The sequence below is a fragment of the Rhinoraja longicauda genome, chromosome 3 (genome assembly GCF_053455715.1).
Source record: "Rhinoraja longicauda isolate Sanriku21f chromosome 3, sRhiLon1.1, whole genome shotgun sequence".
NCBI classification, from domain to species: Eukaryota; Metazoa; Chordata; class Chondrichthyes; order Rajiformes; family Arhynchobatidae; genus Rhinoraja; species Rhinoraja longicauda.
Genome location: NC_135955.1, coordinates 90,805,540 through 90,818,537, shown reverse-complemented (window position 1 = coordinate 90,818,537; position 12,998 = coordinate 90,805,540). Strand labels below are relative to the sequence as shown.

Here is a 12,998-nt window from a genome sequence, read left to right as displayed (position 1 = left end):
TGGGAGGGAGGGAGGGGTGGGAGTGAGGGGAGGGAGGGTGGGAGGGGAGGGTGGGAGGGTGGAGTGAGGGAGGGAGGGAGGGAGGGGAGGTAGGGAGAGGAGGGTGGGAGGGAAGGGAGGGAGGGTGGGAGGGAGGGAGGGAGGGAGGGGAGGGTGGGAGGGGTGGGAGTGAGAGGGAGGGTGGGAGTGAGGGAGGGAGGGTGGGAGGGAGGGTGGGAGGGAGGGAGGGGAGGGTGGGAGGGTGGGAGGGAGGGAGGGGGAGGACAGAGGGAGCGGGAGGTGGGAGTGAGGGGAGGGTGGGAGGGAGGGAGGGGTGGGAGGGAGGGAGGGGAGGGAGGGAGGAGGGAGGGAGGGTGGGAGGGTGGGAGGGGAGGGAGGGTGGGAGGGGTGGGAGGGTGGGAGGGGAGGGAGGAGGGAGGGAGGGAGGGTGGGAGGGGAGGGAGGGAGGGAGGGAGGGAGGGTGGGAGGGGAGGGTGGGAGGGGTGGGAGTGAGGGGAGGGAGGGGGGTGGGAGGGGAGGGTGGGAGGGGTGGGAGTGAGGGGAGGGAGGGTGGGAGGGGAGTGTGGGAGGGGTGGGAGTGAGTGAGTGAGGGAGGAGGGAGGGAGGGAGGGAGGGGAGGGTGGGAGGGTGGGAGGGGAGGGAGGGGAGGGAGGGAGGGAGGGAGGGGAGGGAGGGGAGGGTGGGAGGGGAGGGAGGGGAGGGTGGGAGGGGTGGGAGTGAGGGGAGGGTGGAGGGTGGGAGGGGAGGGTGGGAGGGGTGGAGTGAGTGAGTGAGGGAGGGAGGGAGGGAGGGGAGGGAGGGAGGGGAGGGTGGGAGGGTGGGAGGGGAGGGAGGGGAGGTGGGAGGGTGGGGAGGGTGGGAGGGTGGGAGGGTGGGAGGGGAGGGAGGGAGGGTGGGAGTTGGGAGTTGGGCGTGGACAGTGCGCTGGTCTGGGGGGGTGGACAGGGGTCAGAGAGAGGGTTGGTGTTGGCACCACCCCATGCACCAGTCTGTCCCAGACCGATCCAACACGCGACATGCTGCTCCATCAGCAGCACACGGGCTACATGCTTCACGGTGCTTGGAGCTCAGGACAGAGCACGGAACACAGAACATAGAACACACAACATACAACATAGAACATAGACACAGAACATGGAACATAGACATAGAGTGCTGGAGTAACTCAGCGTGTCAGGCAACATCTTTGGAGAGAGGAATGGGTGACGTTTCGGGTCGAGACCCTTTTTCAGACCTGAAACGTCACCCATTCCTTCTCTCCAGAGATGCTGCCTGTCCCGCCTAAGTTACTCCAGCATTTTGTGTCTATCTTTGGTTTAAACCAGCATCTGCAGTTCCTTCATTACACATAGAACAGTACAGCACAGGAACAGCCCTTCGGCCACAATGTCCGTGCTGAACATGATGCTGGTAAACTCATCTCCTCTGCCTACACATGATCCATGTCCCCCCATTCCCTGCATGTCCCTGTGCCTATGAGATGTGAAAAGGAAAAGATTAGTGAAGACGAATGTAGGTCCCTTACAATTAGAGACAGGTGGATTTATAATGGGAAACAGGGAAATGGCAGAAGAGTTAAATGAGTACTTTGGTTCTGTCTTCACCAAGGGAAGACACAAACAATCTCCCCGAAATACTAGGAGACTGAGGATCTAGTGGGTGGGAGGAACTGAAGGGAATCCACATTAGTGGAGGAAATGGTGTTAGGTAAACTGTTGGGACTAAAGGCAGATAAATCCCCAGGGCCCGATGGTCTGCATCCCAGAGTACTCAAGGAGGTGGCCCTGGAAATCGTGGATGCATTGGTGATCATTTTCCAATGTTCTCTTGACTCTGGATCAGTTCCTGTGGATTGGAGGGTAGACAATGTAACCCCACTTTTAAAGAAAGGAGGGAGAGAGAAAACGGGAATTATAGACCAGTTAGCCTTACATCGGTAGTGGGGAAGATGCTGGAGTCGATTATTAAAGATGTCATAGCAGCGCATTTGGAAAGAAGTGACAGGATCGGTCAAAGTCAGCATGGATTTATGAAGGGGAAATCATGCTTGACTAATCTTCTGGAATTGTTTGAGGATGTAACAAGTAAAATGGATAAGGGAAAGAGAGAGTTAGATTGAGCTCTTGGGGCTAATGAATCAAGGGATATGGGGAGAAAGCAGGAACGGGGCACTGATTTTAGATGATCAGCCTTGATCTTATTGAATGGCGGTGCCGGCTCGAGGGGTCGAAAGGGCATATTCCTGCACCTATTGTTCTATGTTCTATGTTCTATGTTCTATGTTCTATGTTCTATGTTCTATGTTCTATGTTCTATCCAAAAGCTTCCAAAAACACCACTATGGCATCTGCCTCCACCACCACCCCTGGCAGTGCGTTCCAGGCCCCCCACCCCCACCCCCACCCCATGCACAGGTAACCAGGGTACGGGCACCTATACAGGCACAGGTAACCAGCGTGGGCACCTGTACAGGCACAGGTAACCAGGGCGGGGCACCTGTACATGCACAGGTAACGAGGCCAATGCACCTGTACAGGCACAGGTAACCAGGGTGGGCACCTGTACAGACACAGGTAACCAGGGTGGGCACCTGTACAGGCACAGGTAACCAGGGTGGGCACCTGTACAGACACAGGTAATCAGGGTGGGCACCTGTACAGGCACAGGTAATCAGGGTGGGCACCTGTAGACCCACACCACCAGGTGTCTGAGCCAATAATGAGTGGTGCGTGGTGGTTAGTTGGCATGAGTGGTGTCTACACACCATGACAGCTGATGTCCGCTTCAGATATCTTCATCCAACTTAATGCTACGTGGTTCTGCAATTTGTTTTGAAAATACTCAGTGAACAAGTGAAGCCACCTGCCTACAATAACTCGCTAACGTGAGTAATGCCCAGAGTGAACCTGCCATGATGGGACTGAGAATCTTCTCTCCGCAAAAGCTGCAGCAAAGCCCCGTTGTAGCAGAGGCGATAGAATTATTGTCCAGTTGTATCCTCTTGTGGAGTCTTGCTGTCTGTAACTCATTGTCTCCTAGCCCACAGCTCACAATGGCCCCTTTTCTTTATCATCGTGTCTTTTCTATCTCTCCCTCTCCTGCCTTCTCCCCGTAACCCCTGACACCCGGTCATATTTGACACTTGGTCGTGTGAATTCAGAACTGTTTAGGAAGCCTTTAGACAGGTACATGGATAGAACAGGTTTAGAGGGATATGGACCAAACGCAGGCAGGTGGACTAGGGTAGCTGGGACATTGTTGGCCGGTGTGGGCAAGTTGGGCCGTTGGGCAAGTGTTGGGCAAGTGTTTCCACATTGTATCTCTCTATGACTCTGTGACTCTAACTGGTTTATTCATAGAAGACAGAGGAAGATATTCAGGCTGGAGATCTGTGACCAGTGGCATTCCGTGGGGATCTGTGCTGGGACCGCTGCTGTTGTGATGTATATATATATATATAAATGATAGACAATAGACAATAGGTGCAGGAGGAGGCCATTCGGCCCTTCGAGCCAGCACCGCCAATCAATGTGATCATGGCTGATCATTCACAATCAGTACCCCGTTCCTGCCTTCTCCCCATATCCCCTGACCGCTATCCTTAATAGTCTATCTAGGCATAAATGTAGACGGATTGGTGAGTAGGTTTGCTGATGACACCAAGATTGGAGAAGTTGTAGACAGTGAATGCCACTGGTCACAGACGCCCAGCCTGAATATCTTCCTTTCACCACAACCCTCTGTCTTCCACAAATAGGCCAGTTGTGAACCCACATGACCAAGTCATCCTCAACCTCATGCACCATAATCTGCATCTGCCTGCAATGAGGGACCTTATCAAAAGCCTCACAGAAATCCATGCAGACAACATCCATCCCCCTACACACCACTCGTCCACCACCATGAATGTGTGTGGGTCAGTGTGTGTGTGTGTGTGTGTGTGTGTGTGTGTGTGTGTGTGTGTGTGTGTGTGTGTGGGGGTCAGTGTGTGTGGGTCAATGTGTGTGTGTGTGTGTGTGTGTGGGTCAATGTGTGTGTGTGTGTGTGTGTGTGTGTGTGTGTGTGTGTGTGTGTGTGTGTGTGTGTGTGTGTGTGTGTGTGTGTGTGTCAGTGTGTGTGGGGGGGGTCAGTGTGTGGGTCTGTGGTGACCACTGCCTTCTCTCCCACAGGTGCACTACCTGATGGTATTGTCGGCTAACTGGGCGTATGTGAAGGACGCGTGCCGGATGCAGAAGTACGAGGACATCAAGTCCAAGGAGGAGCAGGAGCTTCACGACATCCACTCCACCCGCTCCAAGGAGCGGCTAAACGCCTACACATAGACGGCCCACTGCCCACTGCCCACTGCCGACTCACTGCCCCTCCTTACCCACCCCCACCAGCCCCCACCCCACTGCCTCTGTGTGCCCCACCCCCACCACCCCACTGACTACTGACCCTCCATACCCACCCCCCCACTGCCCGTCACCCCACTGACCACTGCCTCTGTGTCCCAGCCCCACTGACCATTGCTCTCTCACTCCCCTCCTCACTCCCCCCTCACCCCCCCTCGCCCCATCACCCCCCCTCGCCCCCTCAGTCTCCGCCTGTCTCCTGCACCTCGAGTGACCCAGTAGCGGTCAGTGATGGGCAGCCGTGGTTTGTCCAGTGGTCTCTCCCCCCCTCCCCTCCTCACCCCACCCTCCTTATTCCCCCCTCGATCCCTCCTCACCCCCGCCCCTCCTCACCCCCTCTTACCCCCCTCCTCTCCCCCTCTCACCCCCCTCACTCACCCTCACTCCCACCTCACTCCCCCCTCACCCTCTCACCCCCTCACCCTCTTCACCCCCTCACCCCAGCTCCCCCTCCTCACCCCCCTCACCCCCCTCCCCCTCCTCACTCCCCCCTCACCCCACCCTCCTCACTCCCCCCTCGCCCCCTCCTCACCGTCTCCGCCTGTCCCCTGCACCTCGAGTGACCCAGCAGCGGTCAGTGATGGGCAGCCATGGTTTGTCCAGTGGTCTCACTCTCCCCCCCCCCCTCCCCTCTCCCCCCCCTCCCCTCTCCCCCCCCTCCCCTCTCCCCCCTCCCCTCTCCCCTGCCCCCCTGCCCTCAGCCGCCTCGTTTACGGAGCTGTCAGCATTTGTCATTTGTTTTCGATTCTCCAAGGAGAAGTGGCACTGCCAACTTTTCTTGCCCGGCTTTAGTGGGCGTGGTCACTGCCTGGACGCGGTCACCCTGGCTTTAGTGGATGTGGTCACCCTGGGGAGAGGACATCAGACCCAGGTTCTGGTTCCCATCAGTTGACCAGTGCCGATGGTTCCCATCAGTTGACCAGTGCCGATGGGTCCCATCAGTTGACCAGTGCCGATGGGTCCCATCAGTTGACCAGTGCCGATGGGTCCCATCAGTTGACCAGTGCCGATGGGTTCCATCAGTTGACCAGTGCCGATGGGTCCCAGCAGTTGACCAGTGCCGATGGGTCCCAGCAGTTGACCAGTGCTGTTACACACTCCCACTGGATCCTGGTGCCTGTGGCCGTATTAAAACCAACACCGTTGCCAGTGTTTTTCCAAGATATCATAAACGCATAAATCAGAGGAGCAGAATTAGGCCGTTCAGCCCATCGATTCTACTAGAAACATAGACAATAGGTGCAGGAGGAGGCCATTCAGCCCTTCGAGCCAGCACGGCCACTCATTGTGATCATGGCTGATCATCCACAATCAGTAACCCATGCCTGCCTTCTCCCCATATCCCTTGATTCCACTAGCCCCTAGAGCTCTATCTATTAAATCCATCCAGTGAGTTTTCCTCCACTGCCCTCTATGGCAGAGAATTCCACAAATTCACAACTCTCTGAGTGAGAAAGTTTTTTCTCTTCTCAGTTTTAAATGGCCTCCCCTTTATTCTAAGACTGTGGCCCCTGGTTCTGGACTCCCCCAACATTGGGAACATTTTTCCTGCATCTAGCTTGTCCAGTCCTTTTATAATTTTATACGTTTCTATAAGATCCCCTCTCATCCTTCTAGATTCCAGTGAATACAAGCCCAGTCTTTCCAATCTTTCCTCATATGACAGTCCCGCCATCCCAGGGATTAACCTGGTGAACCTATGCTGCACTGCCTCAATAGCAAGGATGTACTTCTGCAAATTGGGACCCCAAAACTGCACACAATACTCCAGATGTGGTCTCACCAGGGCCCTGTACAACTGCAGAAGGACCTCTTTACTCCTATACTCAAATCCTCATTCAATCATGGCTGATCTATGTTTCCCTCTCAACCCCATTCTCCTGCCTTCTCCCCGTAACCCCTGACACCCGTACTAATCAAGAATCTAACTGTCTCGTCCTTAGACAAATCCATTGACTTGCCCTTCACTGCCTTCTGTGGCAATGAATCCCACAGACTCACCACCGTTTAATATATGCCAGAGATACCTGTGCTGATAAACTCCTGAGCCCAATAATCATGTTCATCCCAGATAGTTTTGGCATATGATTTAATTATTGATAGGCTCATTGATCAAACAGTTCAATATTGATCTTCAATCCTCGTGATTATGACTTTAGTTGTTTTCCTGATAGCATGACAGCCAGTGTAGGACCTTACTCCATCACCGAGAGACCCCGGGATGGGGGGAAGTGCTTCTCACAGCCCGCACCTGAGGGGTGGGAACAGACCACCTGGTGGGGCGGGAACAGACCACCTGGTGGGACAGGAACAGACCACCTGGTGGGACAGGAACAGACCACCTGAGGGGACAGGAACAGACCACCTGAGGGGCGGGAACAGACCACCTTAGGGGCGGGAACAGACCACCTGAGGGGACAGGAACAGACCACCTGGTGGGACAGGAACAGACCACCTGGTGGGGCAGGAACAGACCACCTGGTGGGGCGGGAACAGACCACCTGAGGGGCGGGAACAGACCACCTGAGGGGACAGGAACAGACCACCTGGTGGGACAGGAACAGACCACCTGGGGGGACAGAAACAGACCACCTGGTGGGACAGGAACAGACCACCTGAGGGGCGGGAACAGACCACCTGAGGGGCGGGAACAGACCACCTGGTGGGACAGGAACAGACCACCTGGTGGGACAGGAACAGACCACCTGGTGGGACAGGAACAGACCACCTGAGGGGCGGGAACAGACCACCTGAGGGGGTGGGAACAGACCACCTGGTGGGACAGGAACAGACCACCTGGTGGGACAGGAACAGACCACCTGAGGGGCGGGAACAGACCACCTGAGGGGCGGGAGCAGACCACCTGGTGGGGCGGGAACAGACCACCTGAGGGGCGGGAACAGACCACCTGGTGGGACAGGAACAGACCACCTGGTGGGACGGGAGCAGACCACCTGGTGGGGCGGGAACAGACCACCTGAGGGGCGGGAACAGACCACCTGGTGGGACAGGAACAGACCACCTGGTGGGAAAGGAACAGACCACCTGAGGGGTGGGAACAGACCACCTTGTGGGACAGGAACAGACCACCTGAGGGGTGGGAACAGACCACCTGGTGGGAAAGGAACAGACCACCTGAGGGGCGGGAACAGACGGCTCTTTGTTCCTCATCCTCTTCACCCTCCGGGACGTTGCTTCACTCCCGGCTCCTGAATGGAGAAAGTCCTTACCTGGGTCTCAGTGGAGTGTCCACACCACAAACACTCACCTGCATGTTCACGAGTTGTGTTCACACCTGCATGTTCACGAGTTGTGTTCACACCTGTTTGTTCAGGAGTTGTGTTCACACCTGTTTGTTCAGGAGTTGTGTTCACACCTGTTTGTTCAGGAGTTGTGATCACACCTGCTTGTTCGGGAGTGTCCACACCTGAACCATTCACCTGCCTGTTCTCTGTTTTGGGCAATGAGAATTTCAAGTGGTTGGTTTAATGAACTGGAAACGTGGAAATGGGTGAACATCAAACCAAGAAGGGGCCTCAATGCAGGGCTCCGTGTTCAAACACATACATGACCTTGGCATGACGATCAATCCATCCTTCTACAATGACCTATCTGAAGGGCGTGTTCCCGTCCTGGTCATGTCCGTCTCTCCCCGTGACCCTTGGAGTTTGACAGATGCTCCTTGAACCTGGAGCATTGAGCAGATGCCAGAGCTGACCGTTTGATAGGAGCTGATCACTGTTAGATACACTTGCACATTCCATTTGTTCAGAGCCTTTTACTAACAGTGGCACTTTGTGGGAACGTTCCTCCAACACTGGCACACAGTGGTAGGTATGCGGGCAGGCCGGATCGCTGGGGCTTTTACCTTGCATTTCCGTTCTGATAACAAATATCTGCTTCAGATTAACCAGCCAAGCTGGTGAACCCTTCAGCGGCTGAAAGGAGTTTCTGTCAGTGGAGAAGTTTGACTCTAGGTGCTGTCACGAACCGTTGGTGGGAAGGTTCGGACGGAGACGTTGCCACATTAAATGAACCAAGTAAAGTTTGGACTCCCCCCCTCCTCCTTCCCCCCCTCCCTCCCCTCCCTCCCTCCCTCCCCCCCCCACCCCCTCCCCCCCCTCCCCCTCCCCCCCCCAGACACACTTGGGAAACAGCACAAAGTCTGTTGTCGTGAACAGATTCAAGCCACTCCATGGCAAAAGTTGGTGTTATATATTTAGACAAGGGAGAAATGGAAAGCTACCTGTGAAACTTGTACTGTGAGAGTGGTTGAGAGTGTTCCTCCCATACAGAACTGCACTGGTTGTGTTGGGTTTATTCTGTATTGCCCCGTGACGCCTCTGTCTGTATGCAGTGTCTCCTCAACCCCATCCATCGCCTGACCAAGATCTCCAGTGATGTTCTTTGGATGTTTAACCCTGGTCTGTTTTTCTTTGGGTCCGGTTTGTGGACCTATTGTGGACCTATTGGTGATCTATTTCCTATTGTGAGTGCATTTCTAATGAAGATAAGGGAATTGAGACCTGCTTTATACTGTAACTGTCACGCAACATTTGGTGATTTTTAAGCGTTTTATGTATTAGATAAGAACTTTGACATAGCTGTTAATGGACGCATGATTATACTGTAGGTATTGGGATAGTTTTTGAGAGTAGATGGCGTTTCTTTGAGCATTGGGCTGTCTTACTGTGGAGACCAACTACACAGCTATATTAAGCCGCCACTCTACTAGTACACTTTAATGTAGTGTTTGATTACTTTTGTGCAATATCGATAGGTTGTGTCGATTTAATCAACGTCTTTGATTGGGATATGATGTCTTGTATTCAGTAATTATACTATATTGGCTTCTGGTCCTACACTTTGTACTTTCACACAGAATGCTTGTAGCAGGCTGTATAATTCATCTGTTTTTGTACTTGAATGTGCCAACAGCTCGACAGTGGCTTCTTTTCTTTTGATTGTAGGAAGAAAATGCTTGCAATTTAATAAAGAAAAATAAATTTGTGTACTTGTTCCTTTGGGGAGACTTTGCCTGCTTCTTACAAGCCCACCGACTCGCACAGCTATCTGGACTACACTTCTTCCCACCCGGTCCCCTGCAAAAAGTCTATCCCCTACTCCCAATTCCTCCGTCTACGCCGCATCTGTGCCCGGGATGAGGTGTTTCAGACTAGGGCTTCCGAGATGTCCTCGTTTTTCAGAAAACGGGGCTTCCCCTCCTCCATTATAGATGAGGCTCTCACTAGGGTCTCTTCTACATCCCGCAGCTCCGCTCTTGCTCCCCATCCCCCCACTCGCAACAAGGACAGGATCCCCCTCGTTCTCACCTTCCACCCCACCAGCCAGCGGATCCAACATATCATCCACCAACATTTCCGTCACCTACAACAGGACCCCACCACTGGCCATATCTTCCCATCCCCTCCCCTCTCTGCATTCCGCAGAGACCGTTCCCTCCGCAACTCCCTGGTCCACTCGTCCCTTCCTACCCAAACCACCCTAACCCCGGGCACTTTCCCTTGCAACCGCACGAGATGCAACACCTGTCCCTTTACCTCCCCCCTCAACTCCATCAAAGGACCCAAACATTCTTTCCAGGTGAGACAGAGGTTCACCTGCACCTCCTCCAACCTCATCTATTGCATCCGCTGCTCTAGGTGTCAACTCATCTATATCGGCGAAACCAAGCGCAGGCTCGGCGATCGCTTCGCTGAACACCTGCGCTCGGTCCGCATTAACGCCACTGATCTCCCGGTGGCCCAGCACTTCAACTCCCCCTCCCATTCCCAGTCTGACCTCTCTGTCATGGGCCTCCTCCAGTGCCATAGTGAGGCCCGCCGGAAATTGGAGGAGCAGCACCTCATATTTCGCCTGGGCAGTTTGCGGCCCGGTGGTATGAACGTCGACTTCTCCAACTTCAGATAGCTCCTCTGTCCCTCCCTTCCCCTCCTCCTTCCCAGATCTCCCTCTATCTTCCTGTCTCACCTATATCCTTCCTTTGTCCCACCCCCGACATCAGTCTGAAGAAGGGTCTCGACCCGAAACGTCACCCATTCCTTCTCTCCCGAGATGCTGCCTGACCTGCTGAGTTACTCCAGCATTTTGTGAATAAATCGATTTGTACCAGCATCTGCAGTTATTTTCTTATATTGCCTGCTTCTTCATTGACTGTGATCTTATAGAGATGTATAAAATCATGAGAGGAATTGATCGGGGAGATGCAGTGTCTCTTGCCCAGAGTAGGGGAATCGAGGACCAGAGGACATGGGTTCAAGGTGAAGGGGAAAAGATTTAATAGGAATCTGAGGGGTAACTTTTTCACACAAAGGGTGGTGGGTGAATGGAACGAGCTGCCAGAGGAGGTAGTTGAGGCTAGGACTATCCCAACGTTTAAGACATTTGGACAGGTACATGGATAGGACAGGTTTGGAGGGATATGGACCAAATGCAGGCAGGTGGGACTAGTGTAGACGGGACATTGTTGGTCGGTGTGGGCAAGTTGGGCCGAAGGGCCTGTTTCCACACTGTATCACTCTGTGACTCTATGAAGGGCCCTGTTTCCACACTGTATCACTCTGTGACTCTATGAAGGGCCCTGTTTCAACACTGTATCACTCTGTGACTCTATGAAGGGCCTGTTTCCACACTGTATCACTCTGTGACTCTATGAAGAGCCTGTTTCCACACTGTATCACTCTGTGACTCTATGAAGGGCCCTGTTTCAACACTGTATCACTCTGTGACTCTATGAAGAGCCTGTTTCCACACTGTATCACTCTGTGACTCTATGAAGGGCCCTGTTTCAACACTGTATCACTCTGTGACTCTCTATGACTGATTCTCCTTTCCATTTACCGCTGGCCATTCTATCTGGAACACAACCTCTATCAACAGCTCCCCAACAAAGCACAGGGGCTGTAGGGAGCAGGCGGAGGGTCTGGCATTATCTGTAGAGAGGGAAAGGTAATCAGGGACCCTTTGACAGAGGTTCCTTTGCAAAGTCGGTTCCAGTTGTATCTGTTCCCACACTGCCAGGCTGCCTGACTGTGTACCACGTCACAACGGTGCCACTTTTAGGGATTATGGACCTGGATCCCGATCTCTCTGTATATCACTGCTGTTAAGGGTCATGCCAATAATTATTGGCCCTTCAACTTTCCAAAGTGCAACACCTCTCTCTTGCTGAGATTAAACTCAGATGACTGATCATCCACAATCAGTACCCCGTTCCTGCCTTCTCCCCATACCCCCTGACTCCGCTATCCTTAAGAGCTCTATCTAGCTCTCTCTTGAATGCATCCAGAGAATTGGCCTCCACTGCCTTCTGAGGCAGAGAATTCCACAGATTTACAACTCTCTGACTGAAAAGGTTTTTCCTCATCTCCGTTCTAAATGGCCTACCCCTTATTCTCAAACTGTGGCCCCTGGTTCTGGACTCCCCCAACATTGGGAACATGTTTCCTGTCTCTAGTGTGTCCAATCCCTTAACAATCTGTGTACAGAGTCATAATTAATGTTCATAATTAATCCACTCTCTTCCAAATGGGAGTAAATCTTATCCTGAATAAGCCTCACCAGTAGCTCCCCTACCACTGACCTGAGCCTCACCCTCCTCTAATTCCCTGGATACTCCACTTCCCGTCTTAAACAAACGAACAACACTGGCTATTCTCCAGTCTGGGACCACGCCTGTGGTTAGAGAAGATGCAAAGATCTTTCTGAATGCTCCTGCAATCTGCTCTCTTGCCTCTGTCAATTACCAAGGGTAGACCCAGCCAGGTTGTGGGACTTATCTGGGTGGTTTACCCGGGTAAGTCAACACTGGGTGTGTTGTTGCAGCCACCAATTACCAAGGGTAGACCCAGCCAGGTTGTGGGACTTATCTGGCCATAGCCCTGGGCAGGTAGGTTTGCCACAACTCCATGGCGCCACTGGATGATACACCGTGATCCTCTGGACCTCAGAGATACATCCTCCACAATAACTCTCACCACCAGTGCCCCGCAAGGATGCGTTCTCAGTCCCTGACTATACTCCCCAAATACTCACCACTCAGTGGCCACATTCACCTCAATTCCACTTGCAAGTTTGAAGTTGCCACCACTGCAGTGGGCCGAATCACGAACAATGGTGAAATCATTGTAGATGTAGCAGCCCATCACACACACCACACTCCCCACCATTGTAGATGTAGCCCAGTGCATCACACACACCACACTCCCCACCATTGTAGATGTAGCCCAGTGCATCACACACACCACACTCCCCACCATTGTAGATGTAGCAGCCCATCACACACACCACACTCCCCACCATTGTAGATGTAGCCCAGCCCATCACACACACCACACTCCCCACCATTGTAGATGTAGCCCAGTCCATCACACACACCACACTCCCCACCATTGTAGATGTAGCCCATCCCATCACACACACCACACTCCCCACCATCGACTCCATCTACACCACGCTGCCAACATTGTCAAATACCTTTTACACATCAGTCGTTCCCTCCTCCCCCCTTTCCCAAAAGATACAAAAGTATAAACAACCAGATTGAGGAACAGCTTCGTCCCTGCTGTACCAGACGACCATAAG

General features: G+C 53.4%; 1 protein-coding gene across 1 annotated transcript in view; it reads left to right on the top strand.

Annotated features, from left to right (window-relative positions):
• The window catches only part of LOC144592272 (proteolipid protein DM beta-like), a gene marked incomplete at its 5' end in the record, with an annotated part of 23,260 nt that extends 13,856 nt beyond the window's left edge, over positions 1 to 9,404 (top strand). Inside the window, one exon of the mRNA XM_078396801.1 lies at positions 4,170 to 9,404. Within this exon, the coding sequence (XP_078252927.1) occupies positions 4,170 to 4,322 (153 nt within the window). The remainder of the gene's footprint in view (positions 1 to 4,169) is intronic.
• Between the last annotated feature and the right edge of the window lie 3,594 nt (positions 9,405 to 12,998).